The 24,589-nt window shown below is 41.6% G+C and overlaps 3 protein-coding genes across 3 annotated transcripts; 1 reads left to right on the forward strand and 2 right to left on the reverse strand.

Annotated features, from left to right (window-relative positions):
- Nucleotides 1–5,016: 5,016 nt before the first annotated feature.
- LOC116260982 (EIN3-binding F-box protein 2-like) lies at nucleotides 5,017–7,149 on the reverse strand. Its single transcript, XM_031639539.2, has one exon. It carries the CDS (start codon nucleotides 7,040–7,042, stop codon nucleotides 5,303–5,305), a length of 1,740 nt encoding a protein of 579 aa, XP_031495399.1. The 5' UTR covers nucleotides 7,043–7,149; the 3' UTR covers nucleotides 5,017–5,302.
- A 10,694-nt stretch (nucleotides 7,150–17,843) lies between these two features.
- On the reverse strand, nucleotides 17,844–19,966 carry LOC116259948 (uncharacterized). The gene is made up of 2 exons (XM_031637981.2): nucleotides 18,315–19,966; nucleotides 17,844–18,183 (listed from the first exon to the last, which is right to left on the reverse strand). The coding sequence occupies exon 1, from the start codon at nucleotides 19,722–19,724 to the stop codon at nucleotides 18,702–18,704; it is 1,023 nt and encodes a 340-aa protein (XP_031493841.1). The 5' UTR covers nucleotides 19,725–19,966; the 3' UTR covers nucleotides 17,844–18,183; nucleotides 18,315–18,701.
- A 3,576-nt stretch (nucleotides 19,967–23,542) lies between these two features.
- Nucleotides 23,543–24,517, forward strand: LOC116259949 (auxin-responsive protein SAUR32-like). Its single transcript, XM_031637982.2, has one exon. It carries the CDS (start codon nucleotides 23,853–23,855, stop codon nucleotides 24,183–24,185), a length of 333 nt encoding a protein of 110 aa, XP_031493842.1. The 5' UTR covers nucleotides 23,543–23,852; the 3' UTR covers nucleotides 24,186–24,517.
- Nucleotides 24,518–24,589: the final 72 nt, after the last annotated feature.

Below are 24,589 nucleotides of genomic sequence, written 5' to 3' on the forward strand. Positions count from 1 at the left end.
ACTTCTCTCACACCAAACCGTCGCTGTTTCGAGCTTTTTTAGATTATAGGCAAAATAGTATTTTGTCGCTCACTTAACAACAAACTTGGCGAACGATTACTTGTAGATCTTTGTGCGTGATTAACCCTGAAAGAGGCTTATGTGGACCCTAAGCTTCTGTTGTTATCTTAAGAACAAACTTTACAACTTTCTAGTTTCCTCGGAATCTCACTGTTGCAGATAGCTAGCAAATAAAATTTAATTAAAAGCAAAACTAAATAATTCAGGGCGGCTCCAACCAAGAAGAGGAATAAAGATCTGCAAGAAAGCTAAGCCTCCATTTGAAACATGCATTGTACGTGAAGTACGATCACCTACAAAGATGCAAAAGGCCATGAATTTAAAAAGCAAGGTCTGAAAAAACAAAGCAATCGACAAGAAGGTCAAAGTACGGGGATGATCATATTATAATTATTTTAATCAGCAATGTATGATTGTTCTAATATTCAACACTTTAATCTTAAGTAATACGATTTCATTTGTGGCGACTGCGAGTTCGAGACGTTAATAGAAATAGGAAAATGCAAAATATTTTACAAAGAAAAATGAAAACGCCGGATCTTTAGTTAGTATTGAAAAAAATCGATCGCAATTTTCAACATTATATTTTTTATTAGCGCTTGCGAACGTGCGTGAAAGAATGAGATACTGGTTACATTTGATGAGATCATGAGCGAGAAAGCAAATAATTGACTTGTAACTTTGGCGGAAGAGGATATGGTATCCAATGGAGAGTTTAGTCCAAACATGAACTTTTGAAAATGATAATTTAATTAACGAATCAAATACACTAAAAAGCAAATGACGATACAAAAATATGCACATGGATTTTACTACCAATGCTAATATGCTAATTTGATGCATGCATCCATGCGAATTAACCTTAGCTGTGCCATCTAAGTCATGAATACCTTAATAATCATGGTTTTTATAAATTTCTTTATAAATAAAATATGTTGAAAGATTGCCCTTATTTGATCATCTTTATAAATATTTCTAGTGATGTGTTCATGGGAAACATCATCTTGAAATGTTACCTAGTAGAATTTCGAAAACCGCGCGCAAAGAAGTGTTTTCAGATCATATATAGTTCATGCATGTGTTTCCCTTAGTGTCATGACTTTTCGAGGAAATACGTTTCTTACCACTTTTGATGGGAATTTTAGGGTGATTAATGTTGAGGCCATTTTGTAAGCAACAAGTTTTTTTTTTAAGTTTCAATTGAACCGTCGTTTTTGTATACATCTGAATGACATTAAGGTTAGATGGAAGTGGTGATTACTAGTTGCATAATCTGACAACTAATTTTGCAAAGGACATGAGTTGTTTTGTCAATTCAGAATGGCTTACATGCTTCGAAAGTGGATTATGACAATGAAAAGCCTAAAAAATTCACAGAATAACAAAAATATGTTACTCGAATGTTGTAATTGCTCGCCTGGTTTATGTTTTTAATATATGTCAAACATAAAAGAGTGACTTACAGCTGAACTTTAAGAAGCATAATAGTTTTGCAACCCAATAGTTAAGCTGATACTTTCTATATGTATAAGGTATACAAGCATTTTTAATTAAAGTTACACTATAGATCATATGATAAAACAAAAGGGGGTTGTATCTTTGGTTAATTTGCATGGAAGTGCAAATATGTACGATTCAGTGCGTAGGGACAAGAAGTTAGTCATAAGTAGAGATAATGATTTTATCGAGGATGCTTTATAAAGTTGAACAAAAGGATGCAAAAAAGTATATTAATTCTGTTGCAACTGAGTTTTCAGAGAAGGAAAGATTAAAGAAATAAGAAAATAGTGTCAAATACTCTTTTTCATATGCTCCTAAAGTTCTTCCAAATTCAACTTGTATTGCTCAAAAATTACGAAGTCAGAGTTTCGATCAAGATATTTACTTAAAAATGGGTAACACTAACGATGAACATTTCTTAGTTTATTTTTGTGTGGGTTGTGAAGATTTAGGTGTTGACGAGTCATTCCTGAAGCAAGACGAAGGAAAGCTATTGACAAATTAATTAAAATAATTAATCATGAAGAATGACATGGACAAATTAAATAAAATTATATCAATTGGTACGAGTTGAATCTGCAAGGCTAAGAAAAAGTTAGAGCTTCTACAAACGGAAGGTCAAATCAATGTTTATGTTGTTAGTTTATAAGTCGTTCAGACTCGTTATTTTTTCTGACCACTCCAATTTCCGATATTGAAGTGAAAATTAACAATTCCGTCTGGGATATTTTTATAGCGTTAAAATGAAATTAGCGTTAAAATGAAATAACTTGATGTTGCCCGTTTTGCTTGTCGAAATATATCATATTTTAAAGTTCTCAAAAGTTCTTTTATGAAAAAATTGCAAGTTAGCAATAACTTGGGCCGAGCTCAAATTAAATAAATAATATCTTGTTGATTGATGAATCATCCAGCTTATTTCAAAAGCAAAGTTGGAAATGTTTGCAATTAAGTTCACTTGAACAAAGCTAGACTTTTCATTACCAGGTAATCCGTATATTAAAAACCCAAATCAACATCATTTGAAGGTGGTCATATCGCAATCAAAGTGGAAGTTCGTCATCAAGAACAATAATATAGTATTTCACGAATTTTTCATAAAGATTGAGTATTTCATGAATTTGTCCTAAAAATTGTGGCATATTAATAAAACATAAAAACATAATGTCACAAAATTAATTTTCCTCAGTTTTTGAAACATAGTTATGAAATAAGCCCCATACAGGTCCTACAATGTTATGGTTCATTCATCATTCAAGCTTCGTGAATTTTGTACTATTCATTAGAGACGCGGCATTGAAAATCAAAGAAATGATGCAAGTTAAGTATTCCAGGGCGGTTCTTACAATATTTAATTAGCGTTTAAATGTCAAAAACGGTTTTTACCAACAGTTGATTTTTTTCTTTTCCACTTGTGAATTCATCTTAATTGTAACCTTCCCACTTTTTAAAATCTAACACGGTAAATAAGAAATTTGAACAATGAATTCGGGGAAGGAAACATATATTTTTCCGTTAGTGACATGTATCATGTGCTCACCAGCATGTCACGCTCGTCAAAACTACTTGGTTAAAGAGAAGGGATACATTTTTACAGTCAAATGATCCACGGGCTCCCTTATTATATATATCCGAATGCTACACTGTTAAAGTTTACTTTCGTATTATTGATTATTGTGAGAAATCTTTAAAAATTTATAATTTTTTTTAAGTGATCGATTGTTTTGGTTCAGAGTATTTTTTTTTTTTTGGTGAAACCAAAACTTCTAGGAGATGGGTTTAGGTTTGTTGAATAGTTGCAGTGGTATCAGAGCTCATTCAACACTCAGACATCCCACATCCATGAATCTGTGTTTTTTATTGAAGAAGAATTGTAATGCTTCAAAAGTTTAGTCCTTTATTGAGAATTGTAAAAAATTTTGAGGGGCTTATAAGGTGAGTTGTTAAGTGATCAGTTGTTTTGGTTTCTAGCCTTTTCAATTTAAAACAAAGATTTTAACGGCGCGCACTCAGACCGGAGGCCTAAGTTTTGTATGATAGTGGGCCAAGTAGTGTGGCATAGAAAACTAAGGCTGTTTAGTGTGGGGGAGGCCAATGAAGATGATAGGAATGTGAGACTACTTGCAGACCAAACGTTGGGGTAGAAAGGGACACATGAGTCGACATATCTCACCCTATTTGTGGCTCTTCTCGATCTTAATAAATGAAGCGAAGGCCCTCCTACAATCCGCCAAACTTGAATTTCCGTCGTTTGGGGGACAATTGCGTGCACTCGGAATACACCAACTGGTTAAGTGTAGCTGTTTAAGAAATTTTTTGATCGTTTATATTTGAGAAAACAGTCGCCAAATGTTCCTGCGCTCCGTATTTTTCTTTCTGGGGATAGCTACGTGACACGAACCTCGCTTTTAAAATTTATCATTTCGTGATATGCGAGAATTTTCCGGAACTTTTAAAGAAAAATATCTGTTTGCTTTTGGGAAAAATGGTGCGCTCAATTTAATTGTCCGGCTTGATTGAGCTGGAAAAAAACCATATCTATTGTAATATACCGGACGATTATGAACCTGACATCCATCAACTAAAATTCTTTGCCTACATTATCTATCAAAGAAGTTTGCAGCAGTGAGAACGCATGCATGAATAACAGTACTTATCATCAGTATCGGTACAAGATCGGGTTTTCATGTCTAAGTTTTTCTTTTTCTTTTTGGAAACTTGTATTATTTTACACTAGGTTTTTACAGCTTTTCTGCATCGGAAAAATAAAAGAGGCCGAGTCAGCCTGAATTCAAGAGGACAGTTGATTTGCACTGGAAAGAATGTTCTCCTTAATTTGTTGGTTTGAAGTAGGTTCGATCTTAATTAACCAGGAAGGTGAGCTCATGATCTCCTTCAAACCTTTTGAAATGACTGAACCACCAATTTATCAGTTCTAAGTAGCCTCATCGGCGACGGATCGGTTGGTTTGGAACCAAGAAGTGGGAATGTACCCGCGGGCCTTAGGTAGTCTCCAGGATGAAATATGTAGTGCTGTAAGCCTTGGTCGGTGAAAGTACAAGTCTTGTGCGGATAACTCATCGTCTTCCCCCTCAACCGCAAGTTCAGAAAACTTCAAGTACAGGTTGCGTGCCGGGCTACGGGCCACGTAAAGCACTCATGTCCATTCAATGGTGTGGGGAAAAAGACAACAGATTTACAGGAAACTTTCTGCCGTTCTGCATCAACTTTCACTAGCCCCGAAGCAGTAGTTAAGTTGACAGTCCTGGTTCCCTGTCGTCTTTGGAGAACGAAGGAAGAAAAGCAGTAGGCCAGTTTAAGTGATGATGACCCCTTAATCCCGGCATACTTTGTGAAGAATGATTGTTTAAGCTAACGGCCTCGATATATATATATATATATTTTATAGGGAAACAAATGCAAGCCAATATTTTATGTGAGAGCGCAAAAGCAAATGCGGGTCTCTGTTTCCTCTCCACCGCTCCCAGCAAATGAGTATTGTATTTATAACTTTGTGCTCTGCATAGCAGGACCATCCTTAGGTCCACTGCGCAACCACAAATGTAAATGAAGGATTAAGCAGAAAAACAGCGAAGACCAACAGAAGTAGGAAACAAATGCGCAGAAATCCTTTTATGTCAATCCCGCATCAAGAAAAGGCTGCGGCTCCCTCTGTACATGAACTCATTCTACAACGTGACTGTACTTTGATTTCGTAAAGACTGCCACAATTACCAATCGTCTAACAAACTAGGTCGCATTCAAAATGGCTCAACTCGAAGGAGTCGATCGCCTTCTGGCTCAATCCGGGGCAGTTCCTTAGGTTCAACGTCGTCAGCCACAACATTTTGTGGAGATGAGCCAAGTCTGCATCCGTAATAGTGCCGCCTGAAACGTCTAAATCCCTTAACTCCGTGCAGTAGAAGGCAATCACCCGCAGACAATGGCCACTCAGCCTCGGGCAGTCACCAAGGCTTAGTGACTTCAGCTGTGGACCGAAGCAACGACATATCTCAGAAATGGAAGAATCAGTTAAGCCTGTACAGCCATTTAAGGTCACCCTCTCAATGGGGCGGACTTCCAGACCGGAGCCCATCATCAGTAGGCTGGCAAGACCTCGATCCGATACTTGCTCCAGGCCAATGAGCTCCACTTCGCGCAGGTTTGAGCAAACACTTCCTATCCAATCCAGGAAAGCGTCCCCTAGCAAAACGCAGCATCCCACCATTAGGGTTTCCAGTTTATTGCAGGAAGGTGGTGAGTTTAAACCTGCCCATGATCTGCTCGTCTCTACAATGGCGTTGCATCTTGTCAGCGAGAGGCTCTTGAGGTTTTTGGCATACCCAGAAAGGAACTCCACCAACCCACTGAAAGAAACCCGGTGGCACGCCTCCAGAGCAAACTTCTCCAATGCACCTACCCCTCGACCTATTGCCACAAGACCCTCATCGTTCAATGCCCAGCTCCCGCTAATGGATACGCTCTTCAGATTGGAGCACTCCATTCCGACGGGCCTAAACCTGGCCAAGCTCCGCAAGTCAGGAGAGTCGAGGAAAGCAACATCTTTGTTCTCCACGTCGGCGCCGCTGGCATTCTGGGTTGCAACGTCGAAGGAGTAACCTTCGAGAGAGAGCGAGGCGAGGGCCCTGCAGTGCCTCACTAAGGCCAGCACAGCGCGAAGATTCGCGCGAAGCTGTGCGAGCTTGAGCCTCTTGAGATTCGGTAGTCCTGCGAGAATCGCGAACACGCCTTCGTCGCCGACGAGCCGGCAGCCCTTCACGGAGATGGAATGGAGGGTGGGAGTGTAGGCCCCGAAAGCCTTGAGGCTGCTGTTCCCGATGTTTCTGCAGGACTCGACGCTTAGTGTGGTCAGCTTCCTCAGCCCTCTCGCCACCGCCACCATCCCCTCGTCCGTGATCAAGGGGCACTCGCACAGATCGAGTTTCTCCAAGAGAGCACAACCTCTGGACACGCAGACGAGCCCCCTGTTGGTTACGTAGAGACAACCCCAGAGGGCGAGCGACTTGAGGCAAGGGAAGCCGGAACCGACGATATCGAGGCCACAATCGGTCACCCCATGCGGCACTCGAGTCGAGTACGACGCCGCCTTCCGGACAAGGAAATCCCCCCTGATGCTCAGATCGCCGACGATCCCCTTCGCCCACTTGCAGACGGCCATGGCGGCCAGCCTCGTGTCCATGGCATGGCTCCCCTCTAAGCACCTCTTCATTCGGTCTCCCGCGCCGGACTGGTTGGCCGACTCCTTCACCTTGAAATCCGATATCTTCATGTGAGCTTGCAGTAGCAGAAACTTCTTGCACACGGCGGCACACAGCCATCGATCCGTAGGGTCGGGGTTGTAGCTGAATATCTCCGCGATGCACTCGTCCGGCAGACGATTAAATGGGTTCTCCCTGTCGTTACCTTCTCTCGGCAAACCCCTAGTCTTCTTCCTCCTCCTAACTTCTGCTGCCACCACCATTTCATAGACAAAGAGAGAGAGAGAGAGAGAATCGAGGTGTAGGGAGGCAGTAGATGTGGCTATATAGGGAAAAGGAATGGTGCAGGATTCATTATGAGCCAGGTGTGTGAGGGAGACTCCCGGGAGGGAAAAAAAGAAAAAAGAAAAAAGAAGAGAGAACAAAGACGGGGCTGGGAAGGGGGATTATAATTTCTGAAGATTTCAGAGAAACGTGGGGATCAGAACTGGCAAAAAAGCTAAACGTGGATGGTCATGAGCGCACGGTTTTCAAATTCATACCCCATCTTTGGCACATGCATTGAGTGCTCTCAGTAGCCTTGTCTTTTTGTTATCGTCTTTCCTTTTTCCTCTACCACAAGGTGAAAAAAATACAAGCATGATGAGATTATTCATCTCGCCCTGCGATCCATACAACTAACAAAGGATGGGCCTTCAATGTTCCGTTCCGGTTGCTTCCTGCTCTTGAATTCTGTCCAAATGAACAAGTACTTCGCCCCTTAACAAACACTTTTGACACATTAGAGTCCACAGGTCCCACTTGTTAGATGGCATTTCGGACGTCCTTTCGGCGCATTCCCGGCTCCACTCATCACGTTCTCCAAACTCAAAGTCAAGCGATCTCGGTCCACCCTCATCCTGACAACCCATCAGTCTCCTTCTCAAAGTTTTCAATCCATGCATCACGGGCCAAAAGTCTGTTATTTATTGCGAGTCCGAATAAAGAGCTTGCTGAGCGGCTGACGCAGTGTTATCCACACCAGCAGACGAACTCTTCACATATATAGCGAACACAAAAGCAGGGTCTAAACGCCTATCTACTCAAGCCTGCTCACAATTTATACCTATCAATGCTTGACAGCACTCGGTTTTAACTTAACGTGGCCTCGCCTGAGCTCCGTTCACGTCGCTCATGAAAAATGCGGGCGTCGAGTTCAGATCACACAGAGGATCAGCTGGCGCACTGATTCTGTGGGACGACCTAACTAGCTTTCCATCTACCTGCTGTCGAGAACCATTTTCCGCTTGGCTATATGGTATCTGTAATCATCTCTACAACGAATTACTCTCCGGCAGCCCGGGTAGATCCCCAAAACCGCGTGAATAGTGTCGGAAGGGACCGACCTGAGATGTTTGACCGAGACGATACAGCCCATCGGATTCTTCTTTTAGTTGTTATTTTAAAAGATTTTCCGGGCATGAGCCAACTTGAACAAGTGGATTTCATTATTCAAAGTGGTGTCGTCTCAAAAGAACCACTGGAAATGGCATTTCCTTCCCCCTTTCTTTTCGCAGATTGCAACTTGGAGGATTCCCTGTCGAGAATTATGGGAGGCTGGATAATAATGATCTATAGTAGGTAGATCTCGGAGAAAAAGAAATGGAAAAAGGAGAAAAGTATTGTGGGCATGAGAATTTCAAAACTAAGAGAAGGTTTAAGATAACAGAGATATCAACCAATCATTTGGGTCGGCAGATTTCATGGAGTTTCCAACAGTTTTCGTTCGTAGACAAGGTGCTTTTGATGAGTGAACCTGCGTTGGGCCAAGATTTAACGAAATGAGCACGGACTACAGTCGGTTTTTCTTCACACATAAATATATGTTTGGACCAATCTCGATACTTTCCAACTTCCAATGTCGTTTACGAAACATAAAACCGATTTGATGCATAAAATTCCAATTCTCATCCTTTTGAGATTAAAATGGTAATCTCTCTACAATGGAAAACAAAATATATAATTGGAAGGAGCGGAATTGTGTTTAATTGAACATCAAGCCGACACGGGGACCGGACTATATTTCTGTGTGTAGTCGGAAATTGGTCAGGAGAATTAAAACTTGATCAAGTTACATTTGGGCAATCTGCGTCTACCAAACTGGGTCTGGAGAGGATTGACTAGGCTTCTTCGCTTGAGCGGCACTGCGTTCCGGAGTAACGCTTCCGACTTCGCTTACTGCCTTTGATCGCATCGTCAGCATGTCAGCCGTCGCTCAAGATTCATGCAGCATAAGTACGACTACGGATACCAATGATCAGTACTCTCCTCTTCTTAATTCTGCCTACAAATTATTAATGTTGGACTTAACAGACTTGAACTAGTCGCTGCCTGGGTCAATCCACCGGTTTTTTTTTTTTCCTTTTCCTTTTGTTACATTATGCACTTGCCATAATTTTTTTTTGCCAATAACAAATGCATTTCGCTGAAGAATTTAGGGTTCGCCAAACATCGAGATTCTTGCCATTTCGATTTTATTCCCCTCCCTCCGATAAGCCTAATGAACGGCAGCCATTGAAGATTCAAAACTGAACAACAGGAGAGAATGGGATTGATGACATTTCTTCTTCTCTTCCCTCCATTTTCGTCTTATTCCGAGCCGGAACGCCCTTACAGCCACAGGCATCCTTCATTCTTAAAATAATATTATATTTTGTTGTTGTATTCCCTTATCACTCTGCACATACACTCGATTTGTCACAAAAGACAAAGCAGCATCCACGGCAAGGAAGTAAATGAGACTGACCGACTTCCGCGCATAAAGCTTCGATGCAGAGAGTCCTACAGTGGCACGCTGTTTGGCCGCGTGAAGGCCCCCGGCCAGAGCCCCAGCTACTCGATCAAGAACACCAATATTCTATCATCGCCTTTACGCCTTCCACCATCCCTCCTACATGCACTTGGCCCTTATGTGTGCTATTCTGCATTTATTGATAATTCTGCAACTTGGGAGACAAGCCAACTTTATTCGAGCTCTAGTTGGAAGAAAAGCATTTATTCAGTCCTCCTGTCGTCACATACTATTGATCCCTGTAAGAAAGATGAGTTTGGTTTAATTTCACCTTATTCTCGCTATCGAAATTAATAGCGTTTACTATTGTTATCATATGAAGTCAAGGCCAGGGTGAAACGACTGGCCTGCGAAATGTTCTCCTCATCACGCTGAAATCAGAGCTTGAGATGGTGCACGCAGATTATTTGATGCGCCTCAGAAAACTTTGTGAGAAGGTTGCCTGTCAGGAGAGGAAAGCTTCTCCTTCATCTTCTTCTTCTTCTTAGATATTATCTATATATACCACTTTGTGGAATATGATAAAGAAGATCTCCTTCATCTACATCGTATGTATATGCAGATCCGATCTTTGGCTTACCGAAGGTCTGAGATTTCCCCCCCGTATTGTTAGCATGATGGAATTACCAGAACTTTCAACTTTGTATCAAGATATGCAGTGTATCGACCTTCGAAATTCCAGGGTCGCCAATGGAGTACTCTGTGCCACTCACAAGTTGAACATACATCCTTACTGTCAAATAAATTTCAAAATTCCTGCTATTTGAGTCCATGAACTTGTGTTTTTTGTTATAAAAATTACCGCTGCTATTTTCCTTTTTTTCTTTTACCAAAAAAGTGAGTCTGTTTAGCAAAACTACCATTTTAATCATTATTTTTTGCGTCCTAACAACTTCATTTCACTTGTTGCTTCTAGTGCACTTCTCAGTTCTCATAAGACTTCAAAAGATCTTCTTCTCTTCCAACCACCCACTTATATATATATATATATATATATATATATATATATATATGAATCTCTAATTCGTAAGGACTTTCTGCTTGTCGGATGCGTCTCCTGTCCTTTTCTCATTTTTAATAATTTAAAATTAAGTAACGTCTGCATCTGCTCTCTAAAATCGACAATTTGCTGGTTTGTTTTCCTTCATTCTCTTACAAAATGACTGTAATCTGGGGTAATGTAACCTACCACAGTGCCGGTCTTGTCCTCACATGCTTGATCTGAAGGGGACCCATCTCTGATTAAATTGTCAATTTCAACTTCTAATTGATTGAGGGACGTGTATATACTTAGATATATATGCCCCTTCCTTCCAAACTGATGTGACAAGCCAATGTCGTCGACGACGAAAATGACCGAATTCATGGCCTGTGTTAAAGATGCATGTCTCACGACGTACCCCTCATACTTTATTCAAACACATCGTTTGGTGCATCTGAATATCGAGTGCAGCCTGTCGAACGGTAAGGGATCTTTGATAAATCTTGGAATACAGAAGTAAACCATAAAATTTTTAATTTCATAATTTTCTCTTGTCGTTAATTATTAGGATTTTTGTGACAAGGAGTTAGATCTCGAGAAACTCTTTACCTATTAATTCTTGCTAAAGAGTGGGGACAAGCATTTAAAATCAAGCCAGATTGCAGAGCTTTGTTTTGCAAAAATGAATAAAAAAAAGTGCAACTGAAGAAACAATTGTTTCTAATGATCAGTAAGTTACATGCTTATTTAAGAAGAAAGATTTTAGAAATACGACACGAGAGGGTAATTAGAACGCAAAGTCCCTTGTATAGGAATAATTGTGCTAGTTTGGAAGCAAGAAATTGAACGTAGTATATTAGAGCGAGGAGCATTATTTGAGGCCGCCTTCAAGAGTTGCCTTTTCTAACTGGACTTCACAATAGTGCCATAGATGCCCACAATGAAGATAAGTTTGGAGGCAAAAATTTCAGAACTGGAGTGTGTGGGACAGATCACTTGAAAACGAAACTCAAACATATCTACGGAATTCAAATTGTGCGTGTCCTTTGACAGCCAGTCCTTTTCATCCGGTGGCTACAAATTGTTCAAAGTGAGAATGAGCAAGGCAAGACGATGGGAATAATTAGCATAACTTTAATTCAAATAGCATACCCGTTCTATCACAGCCATCGATATTGATAGGCTTTGTTTATGTATACCATGCAAATTCATTACACAAATGTCCTTTTTATGTTCTTTAGATATAGAATTGTTGTTAATACCTTTATCTCCTTTTAGAAAATCAATCGCCTTGTCGATTGAGGCAATCTCTTAACTTCTTTTGCTGATAATGATTTCGCTTCTAACAGCAATGATCTTGCGCTTTTAAGCATTTCCTTCCCAATTACGATAATCTTGCCCCGCTTTTTACTTTTATCTCTCTCAATCTGGATGAAGAATTGTTAAGTCTTACCATTCTTTATGAGAGAAGATTGCTTTAGGCTCACTTGGCATTAGAATAATTCCTTCTCTCGTTAAAACAAGTTGCAATGATGCCTGCGAAATATTTCTTGAGACCGTGTAAATAGAAAAGGTGCAAAGTTAATGCACTCAAGGAGAAAATGTTCAAACAAAGGAGCAAAGCTGTCGTAGATAAAGGGAAAATCATTATCGACAAAAAAGGCAATAGATTGTCTCAATCATAAAGGAGATCGATATCCCAACTTGCAAAAAGAATCTAAGAAGCATTCGCATCAATTCCGTAATAGAAATGCAATCATATTTAAATATCTTTGTTGAATAGATTTGTATTATATAAATGAAGCCTATACTAAAACCAGCTAACAAGGTTGATAGCTATGGCCTTCCATGATGAAGGTCGAGATTTTCACCTGATTGTTAGGATCATCTTCCCCAAATTTTAGGGTCGTTTGAATTTGTAATTCTTTAATTTTGTGGCAATAAAATGGGATGGTAGACCACTCTTCCAGCAGGCTTGCATTCGAAGGTTGATAGATACGACCTTCTGAGGTGAAGATGAAGGTGGAGATAAAGATGAAGATGGAAATTTTACTGTTACCACATGAAACCCATTCTCTTTTCTAACTTGTTCTCATTTTTCATATGAATACGGAGCAGGGCACTTCCGAAGAAGATCTAAGTTGCAAATGGGTAGTCTGCAGATTCACCAATCCATGGATGTGAGGTTCATCGAAGGTAGCCTGTAGGGGGGCCGGAAAAGCGCATCACATACTGATTACGTTACGCCCAGGACAGGACAATTGGTGGCGTGCGTTGAATGTCACTAGGTTTGGTCATATTAAATATGACGAGATGACTTGTCAAACTTTATCCAGTACTTTTAGAAGCAACAGTTTTTAACTTTATGGATTGTCCGAACGTCGTTGGAATTGAAGTAATGGAATGGGATACTAAAAGGAAATCTGGGAATAGCCTGGAAATATAGATACTGGATAGCACCATCTCGCTTTTTCAAGTTTAACTATTTTAGAAAGTTTCTAAGCCGGCCACATGTTTACAAAAAACATGATTTGTGGAAAGTTGGTAAAAACCAGGTACAAAATCCAAGCCCATTAAGATTAGTTATTAAAATATTGTTTCTGCAATCTAAATAATCTTATAGATACTATCTTAAGGGTGATTTTAGTGAGAAACATATATTAAGTTAGTCGTTTTCATTTTTTTTTTACTTTAACAATTCCTTTAAATAATCGAGGAACGAGCTACCCTCTAACATCAAATTTTATTATACTAAAAAAGTCAAAAAAAATTATAACAATAACATGAACTAAAATATGATTTATATAGAATTAGTATTTAAAAACACGAGGAGGTTCATATTTTATTTAAAATATGTTTAACAAATTTAAGAGGTTTGGTTTTTATCCCTTTGATACTTACCAATTAGTCCAAGATTTGTACCCAAAGGTTGACTGTGAAATAAGTTGATAAAAAAAAAAATTGTTTCGATGTGACCATGTGACCCTGTCATCTGGCTCAGTCATCAGCCAACCAGAGACACACCAGGTAATAGGTGAGCCCGTACTACAATGACTTGGAAAAGACACGGGAACTTCACTTGAGGAATTTGCATTGGATCCGATTGACGGGCAGCTACATGGCAGAGTTAAAAAAATTATTTCAAATTGAAACATTTAAGCCAATGAAGCACTTTCAGGAGCAATCAAAGGAAGAATTCTTCCTAAGGACATTGCAGTTTGGGAAAACTCTATGTTGATCTTTCTTTTCCCCAATAAATTCTTTCATCCACCACCTTGACCATCGAGCGCAAGGGCGGCAGAAGGCATTTGGAGATGTTAATACCTAGCAGTAAACTTGTTCAACGCTTGAGATGTCATTAACTGTTATATTCCACACTTTGTCATAATCACAGTCACCCACATGCATGAAAATGACGTCGTCAGCTCTAAGATATTCCACATTCCTCAATTAGAATTGTGGCTAATGAAGGTAATAGAGGCAATAAACAATAAGTGCAGGAATGGTCATGTGATCATTTGCGGTTGTTTTTATTACCGTAATCGTTGATCTTCTTTATCTATCAATAATAGTAAGCTACATAACAATCTAATCATCTTCTGCGTATTTCAATGGTTATATATTTTAAATATGGAGCAAAAGATTAGGTTTGGGTTCTATGTATGGGAGTCATGATGAGCAGTACTGGGAGCCCACATGGTGATTGGGGAAAGCGAACATACCACGAAAGAGAAAGACGCCAAAACCGCCCGTTGTTTTACAGAATCCAGGGCCCTTTCTCTCGTCCCCCGTCGCGTCCTTATCCAGAGATACCGCGAAGTGCCTCCAACCCAAATGCGACGAGAAGCCCCCAAAAGATTTTGCACCTCAGGCTGGAGAGAACGATTTAATTATGTCCTCTGCCACTCTCATCCTCTGGTTCTCATGGCTGGGCCGCCGTTGTCGTCCGGGCCATCTTATATATGGCCGGCGAGTGTTTTGTCGCTTGGACAAAGAGTGGAGCCGGAGGGCAGACGCAGACGGGATGGGGGGTCGGCCTTTCCTTTCTTTCTCTTACGATCGTCACCACAACTGAGCCATTTGCAACTGCCTGCAGGCAAGTGGGTACAAGGGCAAGTGGTCTCCTGGACTCTTGCCTGCAGACTCCCTCTTCTTCAATCCCAAATCTCTCTCTCTCGCGCTCGTCATGCTTGTGTATCGCTGACGCAATCCACTTCACGGTCACCGTGGAAAGTAGCGCCTGCGCCGCCCTATAAACTCGATTTGGATCTATTATCCAGCACATCTGCTTCAACACATCAGCTCAGATAAGCAAAAATTGTCATCATGTTAAGAAATAGGATCCGATTCAGATTTAAGAAATGACAAATGGCTTGGATGGACTTAGTTTTAAATAAATATCTTATACCCAATGTTCATACATTTTGAAAGTCCGTTTAAACATATCATGATAATGTAGTTCAAATTCAGTTTGAAGGTCAGATTGGGATTCAGATGTGCATTTGAAAATCAGCTTTGGATCGAATTCAGATAGTGAATTTAAATTTGGATTCAGATAATCAAAGATATCATACAGCCCTCACAATATACTTAGACCGTGCCCTGTAGGACATATCTCAGGGATGCGTTATAAAGATGAAGATCATACATGATATACACATCCAATATAATGTATTTGAAAAAAAATGAAGTTTTAAATTATATTATTTGGACATAAAACATGAAGTGATATCTTTAAAAATCGGGACATTGCGAACCACTGACTTTTCTGCGTACAAATTACTGTCATTCACGCGATCTAAAACTTGTTCTCCGCTAAAATGTTTGTGAATCATATATAAAAAGTTGGATGAACTACCGATCTCATCATTTTTGAAAAGGTCATAAAACTTTTATCAGAAGGTATCGGCACTCCTAATAGCACCTTTTCCTTGCTATAGTGAAACTAGTTTTACCAATAAGTACTTTATGAAGCAATTTACAGAACTCGCTCTAATATTTCTCTTTTAATGAATATTCACTTCTGAACATTCCACAAAGAACAAGATTTTTTTTTAAAAAAAAAATCAAATATACTAAATCACATACTTTATGTAAAACAGAGTTTTTGATTAGTCTTTTTTTTGTATCCATGAGCTTAGGATGTCCTTTTAAAGAAGTCAGTTTAAATTCGACTAAAATATCTGAGAGATCATCTTACTCTTAACAATGCAATTGACATGAAATCGTAGACCAACTAATAGAGCTCATGTCTTTCTACTAAATTTCTTAATGATAAGCTCAATATATATGTGCTCTTTTAGGGTTGAATGATTGAATCATAAGCCAGACAAGTTCCTGATAATTGGATTTTTTACTTCCCACTATTCCCATTACTTACGACCAAACCAAGTTGTGAATGGACATATATATAAACTTAGACAAGCATGGATTGCAAGCCGAATCGTTCACCTCTACCATCGATACATGGAAATCGATCCAATATTTGGGAGTTGTACATGGATTCTGACCAACGTTCTTAAAGTTGCACTCGCATGTGCCACATACGAGCCCAAATCTTATTGGATAAACAGCTTCATATTTCTTGTGGACCTCTTCATGCATCGATTTGATCTATTTGTATCGGCAATGATACATGTGCCGGAGCACAATAATAATTGCTAGATTGATTGTAGTGAATCCTAGCAAAGTGGTTGTAAGCATGCAGCCGTTGGTGATAACATTAAGGGCTGGCTAACATGGAGATGACGGCCACACCTTTTGTGGGGAGAAACCCAAACGCGCGGAACACTTCCCCTCTAAGGAAATTCAACAAACACTTTGTATGCACATATAATAAACTCTTGAAGAAAGCACACGCCAAACATCCATCACCTCAATCGATGAGAATACAATACGAGACCAACAGCAAACCATAAAAGAGATCAAGCAAATGAAAGAGAAGAGAAATGAAATTAATGTGAAAACCTTCTTTGGAACAAGAGGGGAAAACCACAAGCTTACCGCAAGAAATGCACTGTGAAAAATGTGAACAATAGATCTTCTCAAGCCTTCAAACTTGAACAATCACCACTCTATTTGCAAGAGTTTCTCTTTCTCAGTCTCTCTCTCACGCCAACAAAGTCAAAAACTTCCAACCCCTTTCTAGGAAACAAAGATATATAAAGGAATTCACACGATATAGACAAGTTTAGAACACCTGAAATACGAAGATGACTCAATAGAAAATGGATCCTCGCAAACAAGGACGGACCCAAATCCAACATCCATGTGCCGTTCATAAGCCAACTCTTTACGAGCTGTTTTTCACGCATGGAACCTTCATGATAGATTTATACTATTAGTATCGCCTAAACATGGAAAGGGAAGAAAAGGGAAGAAAATTCAATTCGGAGGTGTGAATCAGATTCGGCCGATGTACAGAAAAATAAAACTTATGTTTGTCAGTTCATAAAATATGATTCCTTTTCGAAAAAACTAGCTACATTTTGCATAAAATTGTTGTCAAAATGGGATCCGTATATTTTCGAAATCCTCATAGACAAGGTATGTGGCAGATATATATCTATGTTGGCTAATTATTCTCGATTTTATTTACAGGTAATAGAAAACCATTTCAAGCTAAATAGGAATTAGATATTTTACGTACCATTTTAGACATTCAGCCTTGCTATGGATTTCCGGGAAACGAACAGAATTTTGGGAAAAAATTTATATGAAGTACAAAAACTGCGAACCAACCAGGCGACCATTATTAATTCCCACAGTATGGTATTCTGTCATAAAATATATATATGGTCTACCATTGTTTGCCGCTTTGCAGAATTTCGTGCGGTTTTGTCGATTTCAGTCATGAACTTTTGAATGCACAAATACGTAATCAGAAAAAAAATCATTGAACTCCAACTTATGAGTAAACTATTTGAGCCCCATGTTTTGTTAAATTTAAGTCAATGTAAAACGATTGTTTTGAAGCTTAATAAACCAATGCGTCATCAGATTTGAAACGTTTCTTTTCAGACAACCCACGATATGGACATGATAAATATCTGGTGCCAAATTCCTGAATCCTACACACACACACACACGATCCCGCCACCCACTTTGCTTATGCATAATTGCCGTTCCTGCTTGTCTTTTATTTTCAACTTCCTTTTTGTACAACAGTACACATGAATTCTTCATGCTTATAAGTTCGTACGGCTCCAGGAAGACATGAAATCTAATTTAATATGTGTATAGATAGAGGTGTGGTGCGGATGCGTTTTACGTACATAGCGTGTCACCATAAAGAAGTGCCAATAGCTTGGACATGATTTACTATTAGCTTTGATCCACGTATGGTGTTGGCAATAAAATGCAGGATATAATGTAAGTCCATTGCCCGTCAGTTGAGAACAACCTGATGCCTGTACAAATGGCGAACACTATGATAGGTGCTACTGAAAGTTATCTGGCAATTGGCATTTTGATTTTGAGCTGAACACTGGCTGTGCTAGTTGAAAAGACAGATTTTTGGGTGAACAAGGGGTATTAATTCCACCGCTCGAAAAAGGCCCGAAGGCTCCCCCATTCCTCCTGCCTCTGGGGTCCTGCAGCAATAGCAACGATGCACCCTTTAGCTTAGATGTCGCACCCTACCGCCGTTGAAAAGACAAGATTTGGAATAACTAGAGTTCATCTAGATTTCCATTTCAAACTACCAAACTAAAAAAAACTCTACCATTCATCAGATTGCAAATATAAGAAAGGTGATTGTCCGTCCAAGCTGATGCCGATGTTGGCGACGTCGGAAGGCAACAGTTGGGACGGTTGGAAGAGATGGAGAACCGCAACCAAAGTTTTTTCTTTGGACCCAAATCCAAACCCAGATAGGTTTGCAGACCCAGGGAATTAGGAACAGAGATACACCGTTTCTTCATACGCACCAAAGAATATTATTATACAGGACTGGAGCTCGCCAAAATCAAGCAAAAAATTGGTACTTGCTTGGGGATCCCGCCCCCCCCCCCCAACCCAAACCCTCAAACCGGATCCAAACTCGTGATCGGTCCACGACGGCTCTGGTGTTCGGTCTTTCTCCCACTTGGGGTGGGCGGGCCCCGCGAGATCATCCCTGAGTGGGTCCCAGCAAGAGCTCCTCCCCGTCGTCCTCGTCCTCGTCCTCCGGGGAGAGGCTGCCCATGTGGAGCACACAGGCGTGAGGCGGCTTCTTCTCCGTCCCATCGTCCGCAGGGATGAGGGAATCGACGGCCAGGGAGTCGGCGATGGGCATGATGACGAGGATGATCTGGGCGACGGCGGAGCAGACGCAGACGCTGAGGAAGCTCAGGAAGGCAAGGATCTGGAACTCGACGTCCTGCCCCTTCCAGAACACGGAGACGCCCATGGCGCAGACGTGGACCGCCGGAGAGATGAGGACCGTCAGCGAGAGACCGTACACCCGAACCCCCAGCCTTCTGTTGATGACCATGTCCATCATCCTCCAGCTGAGCGACAGAAAGTAGGGGACGAAGGCAATGCCGGAGGCGGCGGTTATGATGGTGCTCAGGAGCGGGAAGGAGCACCAGACGCCTGTGGTTCCCCCGCCGTGCCTCGGCCGGCCGAACGACTCCACGAAAAAGTGGTCGAGGTATCTCGGCCTTCTCAACTGCGGGAGGCCAAAGGCCACGAAGGAGTGCAGCGCGAGGGCCGGAAGGCACGAGGCCATCGTCAGGAATGCCGCCCACCGCCCGCTCCCCTTCCCGGCCTGCATCGATCCCCTGAGCAGCGATACGGCGGCCAGGAAGAAGCAGGGCTCGGCGAGGCCGAGCGACGCGGCGACGTGGAGCCTGCAGAGGCCGGCCTGCTGCGATGAGCCGAGCCGGTAGAAGAGCCAGCCGCGCTGGCGGAGGAGCGGGAGGCGGAACAGCTCAGAGAGGGCCCACAGGAAGGAGGAGCCCACGAGGATGATCCTGACTGGCCAGAGGGAGTTGAAGTCGCGGAGGGCGAGGAAGCGGCTGCGCTGGGCCTTGAACCGGAAGCGGAGGACGAAGGCGAGGGAGAGGAGGCCAAGGAGGAGGAGGGCGGAGGCGAGGAACAAGGTGACAAAGCCGAGGAGATGGGTCGCATCGGGCGGCTGGAGGAAGACCATCAATCCCTCGGCCTCCACCGCCGCCGGCGCCTCTTCCTTCTCTTCGGCCTTCTCCGCCACCGCGTGAGTATGGCCTGATGATTTTCATTACGAACCTCTCTCTTTCCTGTTATCTCTTCCCTTTCCTCCTCCTGTTATTTTTTTCCTTTTTGTGTCCCCTCTTCCTTTTTTTTCTCTCTTTTGGAGAGGGGTGAGGGGTGGTGTTTCTGCTAAATTTTCCTTCCCTATAGATGAGTAAGGAGCGTGGAACAACTGCTATTTCTGTGCTATGGTTCCAAAAGGAAGGCCGATTCCCCAGGAGTGGTTGGAACTCTGGCATCGTAATCGCCGCGGAATTTGCTCCTCCTTTTTTACGTTTTGTAGCGCGATCCTGGAAATAGGAAGCCCTCCACGCACGCTCTGCAATTCCTTCTGTCCTTTTGATCGTTCATGGTGAGAACAGAGAGGGAAGGTGGCTCGGATGCATGTATGGAACGCGTGAAACGTGGATCCAGGTGTAAGTCTTCTCATCCAACCGACCGACCTTCTTCTTTTTTCTAAAGCGCCGTGTGCTCGGCCCCTCGCAAGGTCATCCTATCCGGAGTATTTTGGTATCGGTAAAACTGTTTTCATAAAAAAACGGATCTGCTTCCAAATTATCTGGCAAAGAACGAATATATGCCAAAAATCATTCAGTAACACAGGGCAAGGCTTGCACAAACACCTGTATATTTTACTGTGTGGATGAAATCCGAGCACACTGTCAGGCAAATAACAAATTATAATGACAAGTTAAGTAAAACAACACCCATAAAGTTTAATAGTAAAAATGCTCAACTTGCTGCTGAAACTCTTTTGAATTTGAAACAAATGGGGCTACGGGAAAGGTCAGATTACATGAATTCAGATTTCATGTGCACCACTCGCTAGGAAAGCCAAAACGGGCATAGGATGTTGGCAAGGATATTTTCCATGCAGATGTTGGCCACGGGGTTTTCTTTACTAGGGCCTCACCTTAATTCAGAGCGTGGCTTCCTCATCTCTAGGGCCCAAGCAAGAACATGGATTGGATGTAGTTCGGCATTTAAGAATCTAAATGAACATCCAGTTAGTGTAAGATTTCCTTACTAGAAAACAGGAACATTTTTTGGGAGATTTAGTTCATCGTCTATATGTCATCAGCGAATATGAAAAGATTGCTCAAGTTTTTTCAAGAATAATCACTAGGGATCGATCCGCAGGAACAAGTTTAATTAATTTGTTTGTTTTTTTCAATTTCGTAAATCCCTTCCGCAGCCAGCCCCACTAAGATGATCTTCAAAGATAAACGAAACGATCACCAACTCCCAGCCACTGTACTTAACGAGGACCATGCCTTGCTCATATTTCGTTGTCATGACAAGTTTCGTTGCACACTCTGTTCAATGTATTCATACATACATGTGTGCCCGTTTCCTTTTCAACATACATAACTCAAAAGTCACGTTGCAGTGAAAGGAACGTCAAATTAATGATGGAACAGATTACATGTTTTTCAGATTGCTGAGAGATTTTTTTTATTTTCAGAAGTCTTCAACTTCCAAATGTGCAAATTTAATTAGGATTTGAATTTTTCCAACTTTTCTTTGACGGGTTGTTTGGGTATCGTATGAAACGATAGATGATGAGTCCGATGGATGATACCTTCCGTCTTCTCTGTAGGTTGTTTCTGTTGGTATATTATATACTCTCCTGATTTAGTTTAGAAGTTTGCTAAAAACTAGTGTGTGATTTTGATCTTCTTACTGGATGTTTCAGACCCTCAAAAGATTGAGAGAAAAAATAATTTAACGATGATGAGGTTCTGAAAAGGGAACAACGTAGTGCAAAATGGTCAGTATTGGGAACATGACAGGCAACAGGTGCTGAAGTTCTTCTGCCCTGCAGCCCTCCGAGGTTTTATTTCAGCCTTTTGTATAAATATGACAAAGTAAAGTCGCCATCTGACTTAGCCTGAAGAGAAGCAGTCGCATAACAGGTGGACTCTGTGCAACTCCATCCATTGCATCTTCCTTGCAGGGAAACCGGGATGAGGTAATTGTGTTTGCTATGAGAATTACGTTTCATTTTTCGGCCAAAAAGCAGAACATGGACAAAGTTTACAAGGATTTATGCCATGAGCATGTGAAGCTGATATTGCATACAGATGCACAAAGGAGCGAAGTTTTAAACTACTTGAAATTTGAATGCCAGCGGTGGCTACATAAGAACATCAACCATTAGTCTTCTTTTTCCATGTCCTCATGGAACATTTCTAAAAATAACGAACCTTCTGCTATTCCACTTCTTGTGTTCGCACCGTTTTAATTTATCTGAAAAAATGGAAGCCGCTGAGGTTTATCAAAGGCTAATACTGTTACAAGAAAACGAATATATAGCACATTGGAAATTTCTCGCAATCCCCGACATCTCTCGTTCTTGCTTTTCGATTCACAAATTGATCAATGCCACGGATGTGAGAATATGCCGCCCGCAAATTACTATTTTCCAAAGAGGAATAGAAACCGCACCAGGAAAATCACGCATGCAAATACGGTGGCATCTCTCCCGGAAAACCTTGCCGTTTCTCATCCCCCGTCATTTTAGTTTCCCAACTCATGATCATCATCAACCTTCCTCGAGCTTGAAACCCGAAGGTGTGTAATGTATAGGAAAAAGAAAAAAGATGATGCAAAGGCAATCGATAAGGGCCACGTGCAATGCAGATTACGTTACGGCCGCCAGCTCAAGCTCATAATATATACAGTAGCATCGCACTTGTGCCGGAGGGCCTGTGGGGGGAGAGAACTTCTTCATATTTTCAATATTTAGAGCTTCTGGACTTGGCATTACTTGGGGATTCCGATTCAAGTTGGGAGACCACACATACATATCTGCTCCTTGTGTCAGTGGCCTGCTGGCATAGTACTGGACAACCACCAGGCACTATGCCACAGTGAGGGCCAAAAATTACTTATAATAATAACGAACCTGAATCTCCTAGGGCGTACTAACGTCTACGTATTGTCGTTCATAAACTATATCCACGCTTTTGCAAACACAATATTCTTTCACACAGAGAGAAATGAACAGATTGGCTCAATTTTAATGGGGTCGTGATCAATTCCGCAAAATGACGCACCTTTCTGTCTCACAGAAAAGGCTATGCGGTCACTGATTTTCTTGGTTAATATCAGAGAATTCTGTACTGCGCATACCATAATAATGATTCATGTATATGGTGATCCATCCTTACGAAATTAACAAAAACGATGCCACATCAATTTGTGGGGTCGATTTCTTGAAATAAGACAGAATGATGAGATCATGGATGACTAGCTAACGCTTACAACGGATCGGATGCTAGTTTGGATTCAAGTGTGATTGCTTAGGGGAGGAAAGAATCCCAATCTGACCAGGATGATCAAAGGACATTTTGAATTTAAAAACCTTACCATGCACGAAATCTAACGATTTGGAAATGAGACTTTGCACCTATCTATCCCCATACCCTCGGATCCAGGCTCGAGTTGGTAGGAGATGATCGGATCATGTCAGCTGAATCTCAACGGAGAGCCCAGCGAAACATCCTGACGTCTCTCACTGAGCTCATGCAACGTGGCAAGTGGACTCAGCCACTTGAAGCCCCCACACACAACTTCCTGAGAGGCGTTCCGTTCGAAAAAGACCTTCAAAGAAGCCACAACATCGCAGACGCCGCTCTGGAGACCCCGTTTGTGGTCGCGTTCCCGTCCATCACAATAAAAGGCAATTTAAAAATCATTCCTTGTAAAATGAGGCAATTGCTCGGGTACAAACTACTATAAGGGATGGGAAGGAAGACGCAGTTACCCCTCACCTATTCCAGGAAGAGATAACAATCCCCTCTTCGCTCTCTCTCTCTCTCTCGCTCATGCGAATCTATATTCTTGGAGATTATCAAATCTCAGACGCCATTTATCATGACTACCATCTTCAACTCCTTGAGTGACTCTTGTTCCAACCTTTTCGTTCTACAGATCTCAGGTTTTCAGCCCTCGTTTATGTCCGTTCTTCTCCTTTAATAGGACCTCCTCCTTCTTCTTTTGTTCTAGTTGTGTGTTTGGTTTCGTTCTTCTTGCTTGTTGTTTGATGGGTCGCGAGGGAAACATGACCGGGTTTCATCTTCATTTACCCCACCTCCACCACGGGAAGAAGAACGAGGCGCTGTATAAGGACATCCCCAAGGGATGCTTCGCCGTGCTGGTGGGTCAGGGGGAGGAGCAGCAGAGGTTCGTGGTGCCCATCATATATCTCAGTCACCCTCTGTTCATGCAACTCCTCAAGGAGGCGGAAGACGAGTACGGGTTTGATCAAAAGGGCACCATCACCATCCCTTGCCATGTAGCCGAGTTTCGCTACGTTCAGGGATTGATCGACAAGGAGAAGCAGCAGCCTCACCATGTCGGCTGTTTCAGAGCCTGATTGATTGATGGCGAATGATGACGACGACGGCGACGAAGACGATAATCCCACCCTTCAGCTCTCCGCTCTAAGAGAGAGAGAGAGAGAGAGAGAGAGAGAGGTGAATTTTAGAGCTTATCTTCTTCTTTTTCCTCCTTTCCTACCGCCGCTACTACGTTTAGGCGAATGAAATTTGAAGAGGAGTAAAAACTCGATCGATGAAGTTATGAAGGAAATGAAAGGATGGTGATATTCGATTTCTTGTTTTATTTGCTAATATGTGGGCGTGTGTGGTTTGGTGGTCGTGTGAGTTTTGAAGGAAAATGAAGGCTGGATTTTTTGTTCAATTCCTTTGGTTTCTTTTAGCTGCCTCTACATACACGTTCGCAGAAGAAGATGTGGATGCAGTACACGGTTTGGTGTTT

The sequence above is a fragment of the Nymphaea colorata genome, chromosome 9 (genome assembly GCF_008831285.2).
Source record: "Nymphaea colorata isolate Beijing-Zhang1983 chromosome 9, ASM883128v2, whole genome shotgun sequence".
Taxonomy (NCBI): domain Eukaryota; kingdom Viridiplantae; phylum Streptophyta; class Magnoliopsida; order Nymphaeales; family Nymphaeaceae; genus Nymphaea; species Nymphaea colorata.

What these genes read in the sequence shown, in the direction of transcription:
- LOC116259949 (XM_031637982.2), top strand. Translation starts at nt 23,853, where the DNA reads ATGGGTCGCGAGGGAAACATGACCGGGTTTCATCTTCATTTACCCCAC.
- LOC116259948 (XM_031637981.2), bottom strand. Translation starts at nt 19,724, where the DNA reads ATGGTCTTCCTCCAGCCGCCCGATGCGACCCATCTCCTCGGCTTTGTC.
- LOC116260982 (XM_031639539.2), bottom strand. Translation starts at nt 7,042, where the DNA reads ATGGTGGTGGCAGCAGAAGTTAGGAGGAGGAAGAAGACTAGGGGTTTG.